This window comes from Microcaecilia unicolor, chromosome 7 (assembly GCF_901765095.1).
Source record: "Microcaecilia unicolor chromosome 7, aMicUni1.1, whole genome shotgun sequence".
Lineage (NCBI taxonomy): Eukaryota > Metazoa > Chordata > Amphibia > Gymnophiona > Siphonopidae > Microcaecilia > Microcaecilia unicolor.
This window is the reverse complement of record NC_044037.1, coordinates 97,244,646-97,269,982: the sequence shown is the minus strand read 5'-3', so window position 1 is coordinate 97,269,982 and position 25,337 is coordinate 97,244,646. Positions and strand designations below refer to the sequence as shown.

Below are 25,337 nucleotides of genomic sequence, written 5' to 3'. Positions count from 1 at the left end.
TAATAAAAGCGCCCCTTAGTGCGTACGTCATGCCTAACTTTGGGCATGAGTACTTATGCCTGCCAAAGACTGGTGTAAATGCTGGCACCCAACTGATGGCGGTTAGGTGCACAAATCAAGGGATTCTATAACATTGTGCCTACATTCTGGAAATGCCCCTGACACACCCAGGCTTCTCCCATTCCCATGCCTCCTTTGGAGTTGCACGCGATAAAATTTAGGTACACGTGTTATAGAATAGTGCGTAGGGCAGATCAACATGCAACTCCTTTTTACTGCCAATTAAGTGCTTGTTAATTCCAATAATTGATTGTTAGTACCTAATTGACTAATTGGGCTCCGCAACCAAAGTTTGGATGATTTATACAGAATCCGGGGGTTTAAGTAACTGACCTGTCATTCCTCTATGGGAAGCTGATGTAGTTGTTTAGAGTGTACATTTATTTATTTATTTATTACATTTGTACCCCAAGCTTTCCCACACAAGGCAGGCTCAATGCGGCTTACATAGTAACAATATAAAGAATTACAAAGTCATAAGAAGAATAAACAGTTTGTAGTAAAACGCAGAATAATGGGGTTAACGGATAAGTAAATTGAACATAGAAGGAATTGGGTGCAGAAGGAAATGATGGTTGCTCAGCTTATGCCTTGATTGCTTTGCTTCCCTTTTTTAAAACGTTTATAGTTGTTACGTCTACTCTCCATTAGGGCAATCTCCTTGTGTATTATTGGGAGCTTTTTATGAGGTTCGCAGTGTTTTTCTTTTCCTCTCTTATTATGTGTCCTTTTTTCATTATACTGTCAAGTGCTCCCTTACTTTCTGTATGAGGTGTTCCTTGTATTGTTAGATAAAAATAATAAACAATAAATTGAGAAAAGAAAAGAAATTCATTAGGCCTATTTTGGGGGGAAGAGGGGAATTATTTTTCTGGAATCCCTTGTCCAATCTGGCCCTTTTCCAAACTTGATGTGTCTTTTCACGGGATTTCCCCCCATGCTAGGTTTCATTTCATTCCATTAAGAACTAAGGGGTCCTTTCACAAAGGCGTGCTGAAAAATGGCCTGTAAAAAAGGCCTCTTTTTTGGCCAAAAATGGACATGCGGCAAAATCAAAATTGTTGCGTGTCCATTTTCGGTCTGAGACCTTACCGCCAGCCATTGACCTAGTGCTAAAGAATCTGGGTGGTAATGACTTAAGCGCGTCAAATGCCACTTGGCGCGCATCCATTACGTGCGCAAGAAAATAAAAAATACCTTTCAGACGCACGTAGCGGAAACACCCCAATATTGAAACTACCACAAGGGCCACACAGTAACTGGGCAGTAACTCCAATTTGGCGCATGTTCGGCGCGCTAGCGTTTTTAGTGCACACTAAAAATTAGCACATGCTAACACTAGAGAACCCATATATTCCTATAGGGCCCTACATTCCAAAAAAATGCACATTGAGCACTATTCTATATTTGGCTGAGCTCTGCGCCCAACTTTTAGGCGCAAGGATTTACACCAACTGAACCCAAAATTAGGCATGGATTCCCCCAAATTCTATAATAGTGTGTGTTTCTTTAGTGAACACTCATGACCCACCCATGGCCACACCCCCTTTTCAGTTGCATGCAAAAAAAATTCACACACGCCTCTTTAGCGCTTAGGAAGATGCGCATGTAAATCCAGATTGCTGCATATGCAATTTTATGCACCATTTATAGAATTCCCTGCACATGTTTGGAAACTTGTTTGGCCCCCATATGAGAGACAGATATTCTCAACTGTTCTCCTTTAATTCTTTCCAACATCTGTTGGGTTGGAAAAAAATAAACAGCCACAATGTAATCTACTACTAATCATTTCTATAGCACTACTCCTTGTTCTCCTAACCGTCTGCTCCGCAGTGGTGTTCCTAGGGTCGCTGACACCCGGGGCGGATCGCCGATGCGCCCCCCCCCCAGGTGCAGTGCCCCCCAGGTGCAGCGCGACCCCCTGGTGAAATGACGGACAAACCCCCCAGGTGCATCTTTACCTGCTGGGGGGGTGCTGCGCATCTGTCGGCAACACTCGTTCCCTGCTCCCTCTGCCCCGGAACGGGTTACTTCCTGTTCCGGGGCAGAGGGAGCAGGAAACGAGCGTTGCCGACAGACGCGCGGCCCCCCCCCCCCCCCAGCAGCGAAACAATGGACACCTTTTCCTGGCGAAACAACACCCCCCCCCCCCGGGTGCATCTTTACCTGCTGGGGGGGTGCTGTGCGCCTTCGACTTCACTCGTTCCCTGCTCCCTCTGCCCCGGAACAGGAAGTAACCCGTTCCGGGGCAGAGGGAGCAGGGAACGAATGAAGTCGACAGACGCGCGGCACCCCCCCAGCTGTGTGCACAGGGCGGACCGCCCCCACCGCCCCCCCCCTTGGTACTCCACTGCTGCTCCGTACTGTCAATGATCACTGACTTGTTTTACCTGGCCCTAATTTTCCTCAACTACAATCCACCAGAAATTGCACTTTCTTTTTTGCTGCTTCCTCTTTTTGGAACTCTCTCCCCTTCATATCCACGCAGAATCTTCCATTAAGACTTTTAAACCTGCGCTAAAAGCATAGCTTTTTGTACAAGCCTTTGAAACTAAGTGTGTTCCCATGAGAATGGACTCTGTGGCTATATGTTATTGCTTTTAGATATCTGTTGATTTTGTTTGTTTGCTTTGTACTTCCTCTTGATCTATACGTAAGTAGTAAGTTTGACTTTAGCTAGGATTTGTTATCTTTCCTATCCAAATTGTAGTTCTTTTCTCTTTCAATCTTTTTATATTTTGTTTATTATAAACCACTGAGTCCTGCTAGTTAGCTTTAGTGGTATAGTAAATTTTAAATAAACTATAAGAGCAGACACAGTGAAACGTATAGGTGGTCATTTGGCATAGATATGGGAGGCAGGAGGAGACAACACCAGCAGGGAACAGCAGACACAGCGAAATGCCTATGCAAGAGAGCCAAATAGCATTAACTCTAAGTACAGGCACTTAAGGAAATACAGAAAATAAGTTTACAATTAATTACATTATCCAACATATACAAACTCTTTTTTCATCCCACTACACAAAACCTTCCTGTCCCTCTTCCCCCATGAATTGGTATCCTCTTGTCTCCATTGCTTTCTGACTTTTCATCTGAGCTCTTCTTTGACTTTCCACTATTTAGGCCTCTCTCTCTCTCTCTCTCTCTCTCTCTCTCTCTTCTGTAACTCTCTGCACTGAGAGTTCCTGAGGCACTCCATTCTCCAGGCCTCTCCTTCACACCACCTCCATTTTAACTTTCTTTGCATGTTGGGTCAAATCAATGGTACATTGAGCTTAGCATGTTATCTCTGAGAGTGGCCAGAATGAGTCATTTGACTTTTCTATGTGGGATCTGATGAGTATTTTTAAGTGACTCTGAGACTGGCTGCTGTTGGAGAAAGGATGGTTCGTGGACCATTAGTTTATGGTTTACTACAATTTGATATACTGCCAGATCCTGATGTGCAGCTCTTTGTAGCAGACTGTTCCCTCTAGATCAGTCCTGGGTAATGGGCTTCCATCTGTTAGTGTCCTATGGCATAGGATATATTGGAGATCCATATAAGAGAAAGAAACCACTAGAAGAGAAGCTGGAGGAAGAAGCTTCCTGGGAGTGGTGCATGAGAATGGCAGACACAGGCATGAAAAGAGAGAAAGAGCAGAAAAGCTACATGGAAACAAGAGTCATAGAAGGAAATAATGGTTAGGGAATAATCAATAATAAAAAGAAGCAAGAACTGGGGGGGGGGGTCACATGATGGCAGCAGTGCAAGTCAGAAAGCTCGGCTTGGCTCCCTCGTTCGATAAACCCCTTTTTATGGTACCCCCCGCGGTGAATTTTTCAGGCCAAATCTGACCCACTAGTGTTGGAACTCAGGGAGAATCGCACAGAGGTGGAGCGGTGGTGGAGAAAGCTGGGAGAAGCCTGTTATGTCGATCAGAGCAGCTCGCATTGGCAATCAGCAGGCCACAGGAAGCCATGCATGCAAGATGGCAGCCCAACAGCGGGAATCCTTCACACCGAAGGCTTCCGATGACACCATCCATGCAGCATATGTCGCAACTCTTAGACGATAAGCTTGCTAAGTTGCAGCAGCAATGCATGATTTGAAGGACTCGGTGGCCGGCCAGGCGGTGCATATACAGCAAGCGGAGGAGCATATCTCCGCCCAGAAGGATCGAGTGCAAGCGATGGAAGAAAAACTGTGAGCACTGGAAGTACAGCATGCATGACTTCTACAACAGGTGTAAGACCAAGAGAATCGGGGCAGACAAAACAATCTGCGTATTGTGGGCCTTCCAGGAGGTGACCCGGTTCACATGGAGAGAGTGCACCAGGTGGGAACCAGGAGAGAAGAGGCTGCCAGACCATGCCCAGTTATCGTACACTACCTGAACTATGCTATTAAGGCTAGGCTTCTGGAACTGTATAAACGCGCACATAATTTGGAATATAAAGGCTCTAAACTACTTCTATTTCAAGATTTCTCACCACGTGTATTGGAGCAGCGGAGGGTCTTGGCACCTTTTTGCGCCCAGCTGTTCAATCGGGGTATCAAGTTTGCATTTCAGTAACCGGCACGGGTGCGGCTTATCCATAACAATTGCAACTTGGTCCTTACAACAGCGGCGAAGCTGCGTGCCTTCATAGAGCAACTACCACCTTCTTGAGCGAGAGAGTGGGACTGTTATTATTTAATGTGATGTGAGCTACGACCATGAGAGGTGTTTCTCCCTTGAGTTCATTTTCTGGTATCCCTAGACAACTTGCTAGAATGTGATTTTGGAAGTTTAGCCTAGGGTATCAGTTGTTGGTTTTTTTTTTTTTTTTTTTACTGTTCTTCTTCATGCTTTCTGTTGTTATTGGTGGGATTATCTGGTGGGCCCACAATGTAACTGTTTAATATGTATTGGCTGGTTAGGGGGCGGGTAAGGAGGGAGCGGGGGGGAGGGGGGGCTATAGAAGTGAAGCATGATGGGTGGGAAAGGGACAGAAAAGGGACAGGGGAGCCAAGAAATGCAAGAGGGAGGGGGGTATGGGGTTATATGAATCTGATATGTGTGATTGTGGGCTTTGGATGGGGTGTGGAGGGGGAGAGGGTGTGTGTGTGGGGAGGGGGAACTGTGTTGGGTTTTTGGGGGATGGGGAAGCGGGGTCTCAATCTGCTGTTGGTTTTGATGCGAGGGTTGGGGGGAGAGGGAGGGACTCCATGCCTCTGAGGGCACTACTAACTGATGTTGATATGATGGAGGAAATGCCATATTTTGGCAGGGGCAGAAGAGCTGGGCTGCCGTCTCTAGCCAATGAATTGAATGGTTCACACTATTTCATACGCTCCTCACCAGATGGGTGGAATGGGTGATCTACGAATTGCTACGTTAAATGTGGGTGGGATACATTCACCCATGAAACGCACTAAGATTTTAAATTATGCCAAACGAACCCGGGTGGATGTCCTTCTTTTGCAGGAGACTCACTTAACCCACGTTGAACATGCTAAATTAAAACGAGACTGGGTTGGAGAGCTGGTGTCTGCATCTTACAATGGTAGGCAGTGGGGGGTGGTAATCCTCATTCACAAGAGGTTGGAATTTCTTTGCCATAAGACTATCTCAGATCCGGAGAGCCGCTATGTGGTCTGGTTGGGTGAACTCCATGGGAAAAGGATAGCTATTTGCTCTGTATATGCCCCAAATGTTTATTCACATAGTTTTTTTCTCCAAATTGATAGCAGTACTGGCTGCGCTCCAAGGTTATCCATTACTGGTGGGAGGAGATTTCAACATTACGGCTGACCCTCTGATTGACTGTAACCCCCCAAAGGCAAGACCCAAAGGCCTAGAGGCACGGGGAGCAGGGGAGCAGGGGCGTAGCCAGACAACAGATTTTGGGTGGGCCTAGGCAAGAAGTGGGTGGGCACTAAGTGTTCTCGCCTCCCCCCACCACCAAAAAAATTATCTCAGCTGGTGGAAAAATGCTTCTTTCCACCTTGGCAATCTGCAGTAGGCATGCACTGAAAACTGAGCATGCGCAGGTACTAGTAACGTGGAGAGTAGCGTTTTCGTTACCATCAGGGGGAAGTTTCAGCTGGCAGAGTTTGGGATCCCCACCAGCTACCGCTAAACGTGTGCTACTGTTAGGTGGGCCTGAGCCCTAAGTGGGTGGGCCCCGGCCCACCCAGGCCCACCTGTAGCTACGCCACTGACGGGGAGTCAACTTCTTAATGCAGGAGCTAGATCTTCTTGACATCTGGAGGGTGCTCCATCCTGATGAACGTAATTTTACTTTCTTTTCCCAGGTTCACAAAGTGCAGGCGCGGCTGGATTGCATACTACTTTCCCACACTTTTTTGTCTTTAGCTAGAGAAGGAGATATAGAAGATGGGGTAGTTTCTGATCATAGCATGGTATGGGTGTTGATAGGTTTTTCAACTCGGAAGCAGCCAGGAAAATGGCGGATGAACCCCTCCCTCTATTTAGATGATGAATTAAAAAGATTTCTTGGGGAGGAGTGGCAGCACTACCTGGAGGAGAAAGACCCCTCCGAGGTGGATCCAGTAGTTTACTGGGAGGCTGGGAAAGCGGTCCTTAGAGGAAAGATAATTGAATACAGCTCCCGACGGTGAAAAGAGCAGGAGAGGGACCTACTCGCTTTAGCATGACAGCTGCACTCCATTGCTGGTGAGGGGAGGATCAGAGCAGGCCCGGCAGGAGTACATGGACATTAAAAGCCGAATTAACTTAATCTTAAATCAGAAAGCCCTAGGGGATATACAATTATACAAATATCAGCTGCATAGATGGGGGAATAAGGCGGGTCGGCTTCTGGTGGCTCTGATTCACAACAGAGCACCCAAACAAGTGATCACTAAAATTAGGGATAAAACAGGTGCATTGACTAACAAGGAGAAAGCTATACAAGAGGCTTTTGTTGACTTTTATAGAACATTATATGACAAAAGGGCATTGTGATGTGGAGAGAAGGGAGCAATTTTTCAGGGAGTTGGAGCTTCCAAGTCTTTCTCAAGCTCAATTACAAAATCTCAACGCCCCAGTAACCGGGCAGGAGATAGATTAAGCTTTGAATCGCTTAAAACTAGCAAAAGCTCCGGGGCCAGATGGACTAGGCCCGGAATATTACAAAATATTAGGGCATCGTATTGCTGGTCCTTTTCAAATTCTGTGCCAGGCGCTGTGCACTAGAGGGCAAAATATTGGCAGGATGGCACATGCAACCGTTGTGGTGCTCCCCAAACCGGGTAGAGACAAGGAATTGCTGGGATCATATCGCCCCATATCCTTATTGATTCAAGACCTTAAGCTATTTGCGAGCACATTGGCCTCCAGGCTGGGGACAGTGTTGCCCATGTTGGTGAATACTGACCAGACTGGATTTGTGCCTGGAAGATATGCATCTGCTAACATCCTCAGATCTTTGAGCGCCATTCAGGCAAAGGTGGGGGAGCTCGGAGGACACCATAATCGCCAGTCTAGATGCTGAAAAGGAATCCAATAAAATTTTATGGGATTACTTGTTCTGGGTACTTCCACAGTTTGGTATCATGGGAGAATTTCTCATGGGTATCCGAGCTCTTTATACCTGCCCCTCGGCGCAAATTCTGGTGAATGGACAACTCATTCGCTCTTTTACGTTGCAAAGAGGGACAAGGCAGTGGTGCCATTTGTCGCCAATGCTGTTTGTCCTTTCGCTAGAACCGCTGGAATGTAAAATTTGCGAGGAACTTTACAGGGGGATGGTGTCATCTTTTATTTGGTCAGCTAGGAGAGCTCGCATAGGGGTTGCTAAATTAGAACAGCCCAGGGCAAAAGGGGGCGTTAACTTACCAGACTTGTGTTTATATAATGTAGCTGCCCTACTTCGTTGGCTGCATAAGATACATATGGGGGCATCTCGTTATGCTCCTGGGTACATATGGTCGCAGAAAGCCTCCCCCTATACTGCTTTTAATGTTCTTCAAGCCAAGGGAAAGCGAATCACCCTATTGCCGCTGTTAAGACCACTATGTAGGGCATGGGAATGGTGGCATTTAAGATTGAGGGGAGCGAAGGGAGCCTTGCCATTCCTAGAGCTTGTGTGCAATCCAGATTTTCCTGCTGGCCAGGTCTTCTCTGTGTGGGATCTATGGCAGAAAGGGGGTTGCAGATATGTGGGGCAGATTGTTGAACTCAGAGGGGGAAATGTACCCCCTTTTCAGAAATGCAAGGCAGAATGGCATGTTCCTGACACTTTTTTGTTCTCATATTATCAACTCAGACATTATATCACGTCCACTTTGAGAGCTGGGGATGGTAACCCTGCCTTTACCCAACTAGACACGTTATTTATGCAGATGCCGGCTTCTTCCAACAAGCTCTCTGGGTGGTATAGGTTAGGAAAGGAGCAGCGAGTCTCTCAGACCCTAGACAGACTAGCACTACAGTGGAGTGAGAGCTTAGGGGAGTCCTTTACCAAACAAGATCTGTCCACTTGTTTTGAGCTGGCTTTTAGGATTACACCAAATGTGAGACTACATGAAACCCAGTTTAAAATTCTTCATGATGTCTATATTTCAAAAAGCAAAGGAAAATTAATAGGATTATGGGACACTGACATGTGTGATAAATGCGAAGCGAGAAAGGGCACCACGGTGCATCATTTTTTGGAATGCAAACTCCAATCTTTCTGGTCTGGAGTCCTTCCTGTTATAGAGGGAGTTTTGGGAGTAACATGTGAATGGACCTATGGGTCTCTTTTATTAGGTTTAGACTCTGACCTTGATAACCAAGGCCTTGTGGAGCCTCAGTGATGCTTTACACTTTTGTCGCTATTGTTGGCTCGCAAAACAGTGCTCCGCCATTGGATGGGGAAGGATCCTCCAGTCTTGGCTGAGTGGAAGACTAGCATGACGCAAATGGCAACTTGGGAGTTGATGCGTATATCAGCCTCTGGGTCTGGGACAGTACAGAGATCTCTGGAAAACAGCACAAGCCTTGCTGGGCGGGCAGACAGACACAGTCACGGGCTACCTGAGATGGGGCACGGAGTGGGGGGGGAGGAGGGTTTTGTTGGGAGAAAACGAAAATGAGAATGGCACACTAGGATTTGTAATTAAATGCTGTACTGGTTGCATTTTCTATGCTGGCTGTATACAATAAGTTTTATCTGCTCAGATGTTTGCTGGCTCGTTATGCTTGTTTATTTATTTAGATTTTGCTCACACCTTTTTCAGTAGTAGCTTAAGGTGAGTTACATTCAGGTACACTGGATATTTCTCTGTCCCAGGAGGGCTCACAATCTAAGTTTGTACCTGGGGCAATGGAGGGTTAAGTGACCTGCCCAAGATCACAAGGAGCAGCAGTGGGATTTGAACTGGCCACCTCTGGATTGTAAGACCAGTGCTCTAACCACAAGGCCACTCCTCCACAATGTGACCCATTCTTCAATAAAGATATTTGGAAAAAAAAAAGAAGCAAGAACTGGGGGAGTGTGAACAGAGAATAAAGAGCAGATGGAACATTGAGAAGAAACACAATGGAATTCTGATGGATAATTTTTTAAAAGGAAAAATGTTTTAGATTTTTTTCTTTAGATATGTCACTCAGTCCTTGGGGGCAGTTTCTCCAAGTGGGTCACTCAGTCTTTATGAATTAGTATATGCACTATCTTCTCATGCAGTATGTGATGTGCGGGATATGAAATAGTCCATTTGTATTGAGCAGGCTTTGCATACAGCATGTGATACTCTGTTTCATCTAGGGGGCGCTGTCTGTGGATTCCATTACTGATTTGGATGATAATAATTCCCGTCTACTGGAAGCACTACAGCTTTCGCATCCAAATGAGCTGGAGAGTCGGAGACTGATGGAGAGAAACAAGAAGTTAAGTCTTAACCCCATCTACAGGCAGGTGCCGCGTGTCCTGGAGAGGTGCTGCCAGCATATGGAGACTTACGGTAAGGATATAAAGTGATGCATGTTCAAACAGACATATATGGGGGTGGAAGAATAACACAAGGGGTGATGCCTGAGAAAAGATCGAGAAGGGTAATCAAGCAGGGTGAGGGGATGATGGTACAGAGATGGGTAAGATGAGAGTAGAGAAACAGAGTAAAAATGTTGGGGACAGTATTCAGTGGTATGGCTGCTGCATAAAGGTAAAAGGATGACTTATCCTTTTATCTTTATACTCAGTATTCAGGGGCCCTATCTGTTTAGGTAGAGCCATTCAACATGCATGTACGTGTACATGCACACATATCCACCTTCCTCAGGTCTATGTGCAGTATGACTAGAAGGATAGTTATCAGAAAGCAACTTAAATTTGCTATTATCTAAATATCTTTTGGCCCAATCTTTAGCCTTTGTTTCTCCTATTCCAATATGAGTAACTTTTGGCCCTGCCCATGGAATATCCCGTGTAGCTCCTATTCTTATATGGGTAACCTTTGGACATACATGATGGTGAGCTGGTGCAGAATTATTTTTTTAAAGGACTTGTTCACCCAAAGGTACAGTAACTGCATAAGACCTTTTCAATTTCGACCCTATGGAGTGCGATAGGATAGAAATACAGCAGATGCTGTCTTGCTTTCTGCCATAGTGTTGGCAGAACTCTCAATCCAATCACATCTACTTTTACATTACAGGTCTTCACACTGTGGGCATCTTTCGAGTGGGAAGTTCTAGGAAAAGAGTTCGGCAGGTACCACACAAGAGCTGTGTCACTAACTACAGTTTAGAGTTTTTACTGTGTGTAGTGCTGCACGTACACACGGTCCCATCCTGCCCCCCCCCCCCCCCCCGATAATGGCTCCTGGCCGGTTAAATAGCCTTAAGCCAGCTAAGCGCTAATATTCAGCACGAGATAGCCAGTTAGCGCCAATACTCACTGACTGGCTGGCTAAATTTAGTGGCTAGGTAGACCTGTGTAAATAGCAGGTCTATCTTTGGCCGCTATAACTTAGCCAGTTAGCCAATGAATATCAGCACAACTGGCTATGTTTTTAGTTTCCAAAACCCCCAGAAATTCAATGCTGGTCACCAGATATGTCTCCGGCACTGAATTTTCGGGTTCACCGCCGACCATTGAGGGTTAGCCGGCTCCCTCCCGCAATCTGTATATCGGCCCCTTTATAATTTCCTGCACAAATTTGCAGGCTGTTGTGCCCCTATCACGTTCAAAGCAAACTTACATGCATATATTTGCTTTGAAAATTATCGTAGCAAATTGACTCTCACAAGATTACATTGGCTACTTTACGTGGTGAGTCTTGCCGAGACAATTCCCTTGCATATTTTTCAAAATTGAAAAGTGTGCACATAGACTAATTTATTTATTAGAAGTCGGAAGTGGGGTATCACTATGGCATGATGTGCATTTCAAAACAGGGATGGTCCATGGTAAAGTGTATTGCGAAACAAGATGTCATGTCAGAATTAAGTCCCCCTGCCAAATTCTAATAAAAAGATGAGTACTCTTTTTATATTTGAAATAATCATAATCAGATTGTAAGAATACTAATAAGAATAAAAGTTTCATTGAAAGTTGAAGATTAATTAATATTGGACCCATGACAATTATGGTGTACGCATCTTGGTGAAAAATCTTTTGTTACCAAGTGACATGTCTGAAGGTCTGACATATAAGTCACAAGGAGATATTCTATGGAGATGGTTTAATATTCAAGACATTCTTGAGAAACCCCCTAGAATTGAAGGGTTTGACACTTTTTCAAATATTAATTTTATAGGAGCCATTTACGTGTGTATATCAGCATTTTATCAAAACATGGTTTATACAGTTACTCACAACGTCTAAAAATCAACATCCACTTTGCTTTTTAAGGGTTTTTAATTTTGAGATCCTTTTTCTCCTCTTTTTAGAGCAACAAACTCTAATGTAATTAATAAATGTTGCATTGTTTGCTGAAGATATAAACTATGAATCTTACAAGGCCTTCCACTGCTTTTACAGTGATTAATATTAATAGTAAAAAATAATTTCTAAGCACTTTACCCCTCTCTTTTGTTCTCTTCCCATTTCTCCTTTCATTCTCTCACCTCCTTTCATCTTTTTATGCTTCTGTTTATTTCTACATATCTATAACCATCCATGATTCTTTTGGTCTCTCCCTCTCTTGTCTGGTATCATATGTCCCTATCACTCTTCCCTTCTCTGTGGTTTTAGCTTCGGGAGGATTTTGATAAAGGTCTGGATGTTTATCTGGATGACAGTCAGAGTGTCCATGATGTGGCTGCTCTACTGAAGGAGTTTCTCCGTGATATGCCTGATCCTCTGCTTCCTCGGGAGCTCTATTCAGCCTTCATTACTGCAGCAGGTAGGAATCAGCATACAGGGCTGTAGGATTAAGAAAAGTGAGACAAAGCTGGGGAGAAATATATGGAATGATGGATGGGGGAGAGATCGGCTTGGGGGAATGATGGATGGGGAGATCAGGTTGGGGAAAAGATTTGTGGGGGAAACTGAATTCGATTGTGAGATGAAGGTAGATTAAGTGCATGGGAGAAATGAGTAGTGAGTTTGTGATGGACAGCAGGTAATAGTTAATCAAGGAGATTATTGAAACAAAAGTGTAGAATTTAAGAAGCAGAGATGAAACAATTTGTGCAGTCCATTTTGTTTGTGTGATTGGCTCCAGGACTCTTTGTTCAATAAGATGCATAATCTCAGCATTTGTCTCTGTATGTAATGCCTAAGGAACATCTTTAGTTTTTAAGTGTACAGATGAAACAGAATGATCCAGCTGAAATGACACTGAGGGTCCATTAGAAGTTCTCAGGTTACCTGAAGACATTTTTTTCAGCAATGTTTCTTGTGGGCCTTCTTTTGAAATCATGGATGCCTCGTACTTTGATTCCTACCTAAGGGGTCCTTTTACCAAACTGCGGTATAAAATGGCCTTAGCACATAGTAACACAGGACATTTCTACGTACTAAGGCCTTTTCCACCACATCCTGAAAATTGCTATTTTTCAATTTATTTTCTTCAGGCTGTGTGTTAATGCAACAACTGGAAAAAAAAAAAAATAACACCAGAGCACTTACTGCCTCCTATTTAGAAAGTGCTAAGGATACTTACATGAAACTCCCCACTCCACCCCCCAGCAATGCCAACACAGCCCATTCAAGGGGAATGGGCTGTGCCGACATTACTGCACCAGCAGCTGCTAGTGCGGCTTTGTAAACAGGGATCTACAGTGGGGGAAATAAGTATTTGATCCCTTGCTGATTTTGTAAGTTTGCCCACTGACAAAGACATGAGCAGCCCATAATTGAAGGGTAGGTTATTGGTAACAGTGAGAGATAGCACATCACAAATTAAATCCGGAAAATCACATTGTGGAAAGTATATGAATTTATTTGCATTCTGCAGAGGGAAATAAGTATTTAATCCCTCTGGCAAACAAGACCTAATACTTGGTGGCAAAACCCTTGTTGGCAAGCACAGCGGTCAGACGTCTTCTGTAGTTGATGATGAGGTTTGCACACATGTCAGGAGGAATTTTGGTCCACTCCTCTTTGCAGATCATCTCTAAATCATTAAGAGTTCTGGGCTGTCGCTTGGCAACTCGCAGCTTCAGCTCCCTCCATAAGTTTTCAATGGGATTAAGGTCTGGTGACTGGCTAGGCCACTCCATGACCCTAATGTGCTTCTTCCTGAGCCACTCCTTTGTTGCCTTGGCTGTATGTTTTGGGTCATTGTCGTGCTGGAAGACCCAGCCACGACCCATTTTTAAGGCCCTGGCGGAGGGAAGGAGGTTGTCACTCAGAATTGTACGGTACATGGCCCCATCCATTCTCCCATTGATGCGGTGAAGTAGTCCTGTGCCCTTAGCAGAGAAACACCCCCAAAACATAACATTTCCACCTCCATGCTTGACAGTGGGGACGGTGTTCTTTGGGTCATAGGCAGCATTTCTCTTCCTCCAAACACGGCGAGTTGAGTTCATGCCAAAGAGCTCAATTTTTGTCTCATCTGACCACAGCACCTTCTCCCAATCACTCTCGGCATCATCCAGGTGTTCACTGGCAAACTTCAGACGGGCCGTCACATGTGCCTTCCGGAGCAGGGGGACCTTGCGGGCACTGCAGGATTGCAATCCGTTATGTCGTAATGTGTTACCAATGGTTTTCGTGGTGACAGTGGTCCCAGCTGCCTTGAGATCATTGACAAGTTCCCCCCTTGTAGTTGTAGGCTGATTTCTAACCTTCCTCATGATCAAGGATACCCCACGAGGTGAGATTTTGTGTGGAGCCCCAGATCTTTGTCGATTGACAGTCATTTTGTACTTCTTCCATTTTCTTACTATGGCACCAACAGTTGTCTCCTTCTCGCCCAGCGTCTTACTGATGGTTTTGTAGCCCATTCCAGCCTTGTGCAGGTGTATGATCTTGTCCCTGACATCCTTAGACAGCTCCTTGCTCTTGGCCATTTTGTAGAGGTTAGAGTCTGACTGATTCACTGAGTCTGTGGACAGGTGTCTTTCATACAGGTGACCATTGCCGACAGCTGTCTGTCATGCAGGTAACGAGTTGATTTGGAGCATCTACCTGGTCTGTAGGGGCCAGATCTCTTACTGGTTGGTGGGGGATCAAATACTTATTTCCCTCTGCAGAATGCAAATAAATTCATATACTTTCCACAATGTGATTTTCCGGATTTAATTTGTGATGTGCTATCTCTCACTGTTACCAATAACCTACCCTTCAATTATGGGCTGCTCATGTCTTTGTCAGTGGGCAAACTTACAAAATCAGCAAGGGATCAAATACTTATTTCCCCCACTGTAAGTAGGTGTACATGAGTTAGTGCACAGTTATGTCAGTGCGCAAACTGTTTTTCGCATCCACACCCAGTCTCTGCCAATGACACATGCCATGCCAAAAAAATTAAAGAAATTAAGTAGTGTGCGATTACATGCACACTAATGTCAAAACTAACGTGTTAGGACATTTTTACCACATTAAGCTGACATTAATGTTTATGGTGGTTTAGTAAAAGGACCCATAGGTAAATTATAGGGGTGGGCAGCCCAAGCATTTAAGTTTCATTTTGTTTCCTGTGCCGTTTATGGAAATTTTCATTTTGTACATTTTTATAAGAACATAAGAATAGCCATACTGGGTGACACCAATGGTCCATCTAGCTCAGTAACCTGCTTCCAGTAACAGTGGCCAATCCAGGTCGCAAGTATATGGCAGAAACCCAAACAGTAGCAACATTCCGCGTTACCAATGTCAGGGCAAGCAGTGACTTCCCCAAGTCTATCTCAATAGCAGATTATGGACTATTCCTCCAGTAACTTGTCCAAGCTTTTTTAAACCCAGATATGCTAACTGCTATTACGACATCCTCTGTCAGCTAGTTCCAGAGTTTAACTATTTGCTGAGTGAAAAAATATTTCCTCCTATTTGTTTTAAAAGTATTTCCATATAATTTCATTAAGTGTCCCCTAGTCTTTGTACTTTATGAAAGAGTGAAAAATTGATTCACTTTTACTCGTTCTAACAATTGTTTTCATTAGCAGTGTAGGTTCTTTTGAAAAGCGTGTGCACTATTCATGAAGAACATGCACTTTTTCATGATAAAGTGTGCATGCACGCACCATTGCATGTGCGCAGCTAGACTGCTCGTGAGTGCACTATCGAAGAGTCACACTCTTTTCTAAAAAAGTGCATATTTTTTTAGATGAGCAGTCACTCTTTCAGAAATGCGTGCACTATCAATGACACATGAAAACACCCAAAATATCATGTTTTTCCTGTCGTTTTAGGCAAAGAATAACAACAAACTGCAAGGGAAATGCCAATAACATTTTCCATGCCGTTTCAAATTAATCTACATCGCTAGTAACTTCTTTCTAAGAAAGGACTGGAACACTTACCTCATGCTTCCACCCTGTTCAAATCTTTCCAAAGGTTACACAAAGGTCTTATATTTATGTAGGAAAAAATCCTGGTGAAAAATATATATTGATTTCACTATAATTTGTTTAAAATCAAATTTGAGACCAAGGAATACAAAAAGAAAACCATCATAGTCTGCTAAAGAAGATATGACATATATGATCTAAAGTCCAAAAATAAGGGATCCCTCCTTCTCAGACTTGTCATCCTACACTTTGACTACTGAAATTCCCTTTGCATAGGTCGGTAATCGTACAACTGTAAAAGACTACAACTGGTGCAATCCCCAGCTGTTCAAACCTTTTGACTACATCACCCCACTGCTTCATTCCGAACATTGGTTACCAGTTCGTTTATGTATTAAATTTAAAATCTTAACCCTATTTTCAAGGGTTGTCTCCCATCTGTTCCGGACTAGCTTAATCGTTTATTCACTCCTTATGTTCCCACCCGCACTCTTCACTCTACCAATACAGAGTTACTCACACTTTTGCGACTGCTCCCCTCTCTTGCTTGTCTTAGTATCACCTGGGCCTCTGCCATCAGCTACACAGGCCCCAGACTCTGGAACTCTCTCGTACCCCAACTCCATCTTGAATCTTCTTACCTCAAGTTTAAGAATGCACTCAAAACTCACCTTTTTATCTAGGCCTTCTCTAACTCATGATGTGCTGGCTTTGGTAACCCATATACAACTGTTTTTTGGTCACTCTTCACTTCTCTTTCTTTCTGTTTTCCCTCCTCTTTCTTTTATTAAATATATACTGTGTAAACCGCATAGAAACCAGTACTGGCCTCTGTGGTATATCAAGGTTCTGTGATTAAATAAATAAATAATGGAAATAACAAGAGGCCCCTTTTTGCTAAATAGTGGTAAGTTTTTAAACTAACTGCACCTTAATTGTAAAAGTTAAGGTGTGTTAAATGCAAAGCCTGTATGGTAGATGCAGGGAGCATGCCCAGCATCTGCCCTGCAGTTACCACACAGGGCAGATACTTACTGCATGGGCATTGTGTTACTAGAATTGTTAGATAGTACAGGTTTACCCGTGTTACCTGCCAATTCATGTAAAATGGTGCCAACCAAAATACAACAATAACATGATTTGCAGTGGTATTATAACCCACATCCCTGTGATCAATCTCCCACCTCAATCAAGGTCTTCCTCTAATTATATACCTCCCTTCCAAAATCCAACTCCGCCAGGATAATTCCCCCATCTGATTTCCCCTGATCTGCAACTGTATTATCACAAGATCCCCCTTGCCAATAGGAAAGCCCCACCCCTATAGGTAATAGCCAGCCAAATGCACACTGAGACCCGCTGACCCCTCCGGTCACACACCCACACACTACTTGGTATTCTAGTATATGGGATAGGAGTGGTTCCCTTCTGCTCCTGCCCTGGATAAGGCTTGGGTTCAAAATGGAGGATCTATCCCCTGCTGGAAGGTAAAGTGACCCCTAGTAGTAGCAGGACATAAAATAAAGATTTGTTATTTCTCAAGTAAAGTTTTAATACTAGATTCCTGTCTGCTTCCATTGTGAAAGTTTGCCCATCAGTGGTCTCTTCCCTTAAAGACTCCAGTTTCTCAGTCAGATTCCTTCTGCTTCCAGTCAAGCCTTGGAAGCAGAAGGAAGAGATTCTGGAGAAAAATTTAAGATATTATTAAAAAAAAAATTTTTTCCAAAGGCAAAATTATCATATTCCTTGGAAAATTAACAAAACACAGATTCTTTTCACAAATAAAATTCTTCAAACACCCTACCTTGTTCTGCAAAATAGAAGAGTTGGTTTCCTTAAGAACATAATGGTCCATCTAGCTCAGTATCCTGCTTCCAACAGTGACCAATCCAGATCACAAGTTCCTGACAGAAACCCAAATAGTAGCAGCATTCCATGCTACCAATCCCAGGGCAAGCAGTGGCTTCCCCCATGTCCATCTCAATAACAGACTGTGAACTTTTCGTTCATGAACTTGTCCAAACCTTCTTTAAACCCAGATATGCTAATTACTGTTATTGCATCCTCTGGCAACAAGTTCTAGAGCTTAACTATTCTTTGAGTGTAAAAATATTTCCTCCCATTTGTTTTAAAAGTATTTCCATATAATTTCATTGAGTGTCCCTTGGCCTTTGTACTTTTTGAAAGAATGAAAAATCGATTCACTTTTACCCATTCTACACCGCTCAGGATTTTGTAAACCTCAATCATATCCCCCCTCAGCCATCTCTTTTCCAAACTGAAGAGCCCTAACCTCTTTAGCATTTCCTTATTTCATTGCTGAAACTCTGTTGCTAGAGTCACAGAAAAAAGAATGACACTTCTGAATTCAGACTATCCCATGTTGTCAATCAAAAACATTTCCATGAAAATTTTTTATAATTTAGATAAACAATTGGACCCCAGAGTTCTAAATTAAATACCTGTTTTGGCAGCTTCCTAGGCAAGCTGCATATTTTATAGAAAGTAACTGCATCCAAAACTTTCACTGATGTGTTAGGACAATGTAATGCAGCCACTTGCCTTATCCATATGGAAACCTCTTTTTGTCCACTTAGGAGGTAAATTCTATACAGAGCTTCTAATTTGTAGGGTAGCAAAAAGGTGCATAAATGGGAGTACTGTAGTCATGTATGCGTTTAAGTGGCCACTTAGGTGTGTAAATGACCTCTTCAGGAATACCAACTAGTAAAACGTATGTGCTATCTGGGCCACCGAAGGGGAGGGGCAAGATTACTCTGGGCTTGGTCTTCAAGGGGTGCCTGTCACCAGCAATAGAAAAGCCACTTTCTTCAGGTTTCCGGTGGCAGGCACAGGCAGAAGGTTGGTTTGGTCTTCTGCTCCTGTGTGCCGGGTTATCAGGTTAACGCTGCTCTGCTAGCCACATTCCGCCTCCTTTGTAAATGACTTCCTATTTCTGCATAAGCAGGAAGGGACGCAGCAGGAAGAAGGACACGTGGCTAGCAGAGCAGAGTTAATGCGATAACGTAGTACACAGGAGCAGGAGATAGACTGAGCAAGTAGTAAACTACTGCCAGGTTTGAGGCCTGGGGGGGGGGGCTGCAGGAGTCCCACCCTCAAGATTGCCCTGGGCCTGGCTTGGTCTCCTGGTGGCCCTGTGTGCCATGATGGCACATATTTTGCTGTTGGCAACACGTGGGCTCGGCTTGGGTAGAATTGGGAGGGGGGCACAGGTACATGTATAAATTGTTGAACACTATAATTTAAGTGTGTTCTTTTTTTTTTTTTTTTAGGAATGTTTTATAGCATTTTTTAGTTATAGTAACACAGAATACATAATAATCTCCAGTTGGCAACCTCAAGTCTAGATATAACAAATGAGCATTGTGTTATTTAAACATAAATCCATGATAGCTTTCAAAGTATGGTTAAGCTCTTGAGAGCAAAGAAACATTTCAGCCGTACCCTTCATAAACTGAACAAAAATTTCTACATCACGCCTCAACTATATGAAAGGTGACAGGGGTTATGATCTCTTACCCCCCCCCCCCCCCCCACGTTTTTTTTCCTTTCTCTAGTACACCTAAGCATGAGAATTTACACATTTAAGCATGTTTTTGGTCACTCACACTTGCATTCTATAAAGAAAAATAGGCACCTCTTTCTCCTTATAGAATAAGCTTGAAATATGAGCAATAACCAGTGCTTTCAGTAGGTGCTGTGTTGTACAATAATCCTCTTAAGGGGGCATTCTTTAAAGGGCACCAAAGTTTAGGCACCATGGTTTAGTGGAGGAATGACCTGGTGGTTGGTGCAGTGAGCTTTGAACCTAGCAACCAGGGTTCAATCCATTGCAACTCCTTGTGACCTTGGGCAAGTCACTTAACCCTCCATTACCCCAGATACAAATTTGTTTTTTTAAACTTAGATTGTGTTGTCCCTAGGGTCAGAGAAAGTACCTGCATACAGTGGTGGAAATAAGTATTTGATCCCTTGCTGATTTTGTAAGTTTGCCCACTGACAAAGACATGAGCAGCCCATAATTGAAGGGTAGGTTATTGGTAACAGTGAGAGATAGCACATCACAAATTAAATCCGGAAAATCACATTGTGGAAAGTATATGAATTTATTTGCATTCTGCAGAGGGAAATAAGTATTTGATCCCCCACCAACCAGTAAGAGATCTGGCCCCTACAGACCAGGTAGATGCTCCAAATCAACTCGTTACCTGCATGACAGACAGCTGTCGGCAATGGTCACCTGTATGAAAGACACCTGTCCACAGACTCAGTGAATCAGTCAGACTCTAACCTCTACAAAATGGCCAAGAGCAAGGAGCTGTCTAAGGATGTCAGGGACAAGATCATACACCTGCACAAGGCTGGAATGGGCTACAAAACCATCAGTAAGACGCTGGGCGAGAAGGAGACAACTGTTGGTGCCATAGTAAGAAAATGGAAGAAGTACAAAATGACTGTCAATCGACAAAGATCTGGGGCTCCACGCAAAATCTCACCTCGTGGGGTATCCTTGATCATGAGGAAGGTTAGAAATCAGCCTACAACTACAAGGGGGGAACTTGTCAATGATCTCAAGGCAGCTGGGACCACTGTCACCACGAAAACCATTGGTAACACATTACGACATAACGGATTGCAATCCTGCAGTGCCCGCAAGGTCCCCCTGCTCCGGAAGGCACATGTGACGGCCCGTCTGAAGTTTGCCAGTGAACACCTGGATGATGCCGAGAGTGATTGGGAGAAGGTGCTGTGGTCAGATGAGACAAAAATTGAGCTCTTTGGCATGAACTCAACTCGCCGTGTTTGGAGGAAGAGAAATGCTGCCTATGACCCAAAGAACACCGTCCCCACTGTCAAGCATGGAGGTGGAAATGTTATGTTTTGGGGGTGTTTCTCTGCTAAGGGCACAGGACTACTTCACCGCATCAATGGGAGAATGGATGGGGCCATGTACCGTACAATTCTGAGTGACAACCTCCTTCCCTCCGCCAGGGCCTTAAAAATGGGTCGTGGCTGGGTCTTCCAGCACGACAATGACCCAAAACATACAGCCAAGGCAACAAAGGAGTGGCTCAGGAAGAAGCACATTAGGGTCATGGAGTGGCCTAGCCAGTCACCAGACCTTAATCCCATTGAAAACTTATGGAGGGAGCTGAAGCTGCGAGTTGCCAAGCGACAGCCCAGAACTCTTAATGATTTAGAGATGATCTGCAAAGAGGAGTGGACCAAAATTCCTCCTGACATGTGTGCAAACCTCATCATCAACTACAGAAGACGTCTGACCGCTGTGCTTGCCAACAAGGGTTTTGCCACCAAGTATTAGGTCTTGTTTGCCAGAGGGATTAAATACTTATTTCCCTCTGCAGAATGCAAATAAATTCATATACTTTCCACAATGTGATTTTCCGGATTTAATTTGTGATGTGCTATCTCTCACTGTTACCAATAACCTACCCTTCAATTATGGGCTGCTCATGTCTTTGTCAGTGGGCAAACTTACAAAATCAGCAAGGGATCAAATACTTATTTCCACCACTGTATAATGCGTACATCACTAACTACCCCTAGCAGGGCTATAGAAATGATTAGTAGTAATTCTGTAATGACACCCAGATTCCATTATAGAATACTAATGTAAGTTGGCATTTGCCCATTAACATATAGATGCACCCACTTATGCCATATTAATAGCAGGTGTAAATATGTGTGCCTAAATGTGGCACTTTAGCGCATAACTTACAGTATTCTATAAGTAATGTGTGTAAATGTGGAACCCACCTGGGCCCCGCCCATATGTACACCCCCATGCATTTACACACTAATTCCTGGATTCTATATATTGTGCTGAGATTTCCACACAAAACGTATTCTATAACAATGTGCATAACTTAGTTAACAAGCTAATCAGTGCTGATAATTGGATGTTAACAAGCAATTATCAGCAGTAATTGGCATTAATTAGAATTTACGCACAGTACTTGCTAAGCGTATTCTGTAAAGTGGTGAACTCCAAATTCTAATGCACACTGTCAAAAAGGGGATGTGGTCATACGTGTGGAATAGGTGGGTCGTGTGCATTCCAAAAATTTATGCACAGGTATATAAAATAAACCTGCTCCATACCTAAGTTAGGCACCAGTATTTCCACCAAGGTTTACTTGGAATAAATGGCCACACCTAGAGTTAGGTGCTGTCATGGCCGCTAGGCATATTCAGAAAAACCCGCTAGGTGTATTCTATAAAAAACGCCTAAAGTAGGTGGTGTGTATAGAAAACACAACAAGCTCAAGCCTAAGTGCTGGTATTCTATAACTTATATGCACAATTGGCACTTACCCTTAGGAGACATGTTACAGCATGAGGGCATGGACACCCTGTATAAGAGGCTTGGGGAGGCTAAGCCTCCCTAGCTGCAAGCGTGACCTCCATAAATTTCTTTAAAAACCTACATCAGCTCCTGCAGATTATTAGGCGCTAAAGCCCACCACAGTAACCAGCAATCTCCTGTCTCAGTGATTGGTGTGTCTACCCCCTCCCCGACTCTCGGCACTGCTAGGGCCACTCCTGGTGCAGGCGTCTCTCCTTCTCCCTCCCCGCTGTCCTTCTACCTTACCTCCATAGCAGCACCACAGAGATTAAAGCAGGGCTGCCTCAGCCTTCCCCGAGAGCCGTCCCGCACTCCTCTGATGTATGTTCCTGTTTCCTCTAGGGTGGGACACCTCTCAGGGAAGGTTGAGGCAGCCCTGCTTTAATTGCTGCAGTGCTGATATGAAGGCAAGGTAAAAGGATCGCGGGGAGGGAGAAGGAGAGATGCCTGCACCTGCGACCTGGGGAGGGAGGCCATGGTGCAGTATTCTGCTAACATGAAGTGCCTGCCTAGAGACCTTGTTGCAGTTATGTTTCAATTGTGTTTTTTCACTAGGTGGTAAATTAGTGAGTTGGTGTTTTAGGGCCTGGTGTAATATTTACAGTGCTAGCTTTTCATAGATAAGGTTGTTGCTTTTTGAATCCTGGGAGATAATGCTGCTATGGTATGGTACGTTTCTGAGTGTGTTTTGCATTGTGTGTTGGTCTTATTGAGGTGACATCAAAAGTTTAATTTTAGTTTGTCATAACATCAGACATGGTTGTATAAACTTTTGCTGGATCTGATGTGTTTTCAGGTGGTTATCTTTATAGTGGACTTGTGTGTGATCAGGTTTAAAATATGGGTCACTGTCTTTTGAGGGATCTTTAAATACAGTTGAATTGTTTCCATATATGTATGTGGTTTAGTGTTGGTAAATGCTTGAAATAATTGAGTTTAAAACACGTAACATGTCACCCATGTGGCAGAAATCCATTTTTAGGTGCACATGAAGGCATCACTTGCCAATAAGAGTAGCCAGAAGCCCTTCCTTGGTCCTCAGTTCCGTCATGACCATGCTAAATTTATACACCAAGGATCGAATATTCAAAGTAATTTAAGTGGGCAGGAGCGTCTTTTGCCCGCTTAAATTGCTTGTCACTGCCTAACTGCCGATATTCAGTGGCACTAAAGCAGTGAGTGTCACTGAATATCACCTCTGACTGGCCCTCCAAAAAGTGGACTGGTCAGAGACAGTGCGTTGAGAAGGAGCCGGGGCTTATGCGGACGCTGGCAATATTCAGCTGAGGGCTAAGCAGGTGAATTTAGTACAGTTCAAAAGCTGAATATTGGGCTGGAACCCATATTAAAAAAAGGTCTCTTACCCCTTAGATCTTCCTTCTTGCTCCCCCTGATGAAGTCTGTAGACCCCCCCCCCCCCCGGCTCCCCCAATAAGCTGTAGAGCCCCCCTCCCAACCCCCTTCCACAGGTCAGCATCCCCCCTAACCCCCTGGTCAGTATAGGACCCCCCTGGGGGCATACCTGACCTCTTTGGTGGTCCAGCAGGGCATCAGTGACAGGAGCAAACCCCCCTTGCTCCTGCTCAAAATGGCTGCTGAGGCCCCTCATGGTAATTGTAGTATTGTAAGGCTGGCGCGAGAGGTCATGGCAGCTATTTTGGAGGAATCTGTTGCTAGGGGCAAGAGTGAGAGTGTTTGCTCCTGCTCCTGCTCCCAACGTCCTGCTGGATCACCAGGGAGGTCAGGTAGGCCCAGAGGGGAGGGTCCTATCCTGACTAGGAGATGGGGGGGGATGCCGACCTGTGGGGGGAGGTTGAGAGGGGGCTCTACAGCACATTGGGGGGGGGCTTACAGGCCTCGTCGGGAGGGGATATCAGAATATCAGCTGGATCTGCATAGGCTCAAGGCAACCAGCCCACAAAATGTTAGCCCCTGATATTCAGTGCCAGGACATAGCCCGGCACTGAATATCAGGGGCTAATCTAGACGGCGACAGTCAGCATTTAAAACAACACTGACCACCACTGGCTGAATATTGGGAGGCAAGTGCACTGGAAGAAAAACCTCACTCATTGACTTTCAGTCTCACTCATTCGGGTAGTACATCTCATTGTTTGGAATGGGTCAACCTTTGCATCTCTGCAGTCCGATCTAGTATCTTCCTTCCCTTCCCTACTCCCATGGATAGCAGTTTCCTTACCCCGTCCCATGCACAATAAAAGTATTAGATATCTATTCATTTTTCTATGTGTTAAAGTAGGTGTATATATTTCCAGAATACTGCAAATACTGTTCTGTTTATTATGTTGTTTTGGTGCCTAATTCTGTGGAGTGTATGCCTGTGCTTATCATCAGTGACAGAGGTTACTAGAGCAACTATTGGTTAATGTGTATGCTTATATGTCTTTTGCTCATAACTATGGATCTGTTGATTTGTATGCTCATAATATGTAACATTAGACATAAATAGGTAATTCAAGTCAAGGCTCAACAAATCCATGGTGCCTAGAAATTGGACCTTGGCAATGGCAATTTTGTGTCATCCAAAAGTCCTGGCCATCTACACTGCAGAAATGTACTTTCCTTCCAACTGCACTGTACAGCCACCGAGCTGTCACTTTGAGCAACAAGGTTCATGAAGAACTTGTTGGTCTTGCAGCTCCCAATCTCATGAGAGAGCAAAATCAACAACCTCTCTGAGGGTAGAAGGGGAGGGAGAGAAGGTATATAAGAGAGGGGGGAGTAGACTGGCTGTGGGGAGATAGAATGAGAGAGAGAGGCAAGACTAGCTGTGCAAAATGGGATGAAAGAGAGAGACAGACTGGCTGCAGACCTCTAGGGAGACGTAGGAATCAACTATGAACAATTCTTTCAATCCATTGTAATTCTATTGCCTAAAAGAACTACATATATCTACTGAAGTTTATACTGTCTAATTTTTCTTGCTACTTTTATTCTTTAACATATGTTCTCTGACAATTATAGAGAGACTCTGCCCTGGCCCTGCC

The 25,337-nt window shown here is 44.2% G+C and overlaps 1 protein-coding gene across 3 annotated transcripts in view; it reads left to right on the top strand.

Moving 5' to 3' along the window:
- LOC115474819 (rho GTPase-activating protein 6-like) overlaps window positions 1-25,337 on the top strand; it is a 337,817-nt gene that overhangs the window by 239,059 nt on the left and 73,421 nt on the right. For all 3 annotated transcript variants that reach the window (XM_030210489.1, XM_030210488.1, XM_030210490.1), the window contains exons 5-7: window positions 9,805-10,000; window positions 10,694-10,749; window positions 12,235-12,385. In XM_030210489.1, coding sequence (XP_030066349.1) covers window positions 9,805-10,000; window positions 10,694-10,749; window positions 12,235-12,385 — 403 coding nt within the window. The remainder of the gene's footprint in view (window positions 1-9,804; window positions 10,001-10,693; window positions 10,750-12,234; window positions 12,386-25,337) is intronic.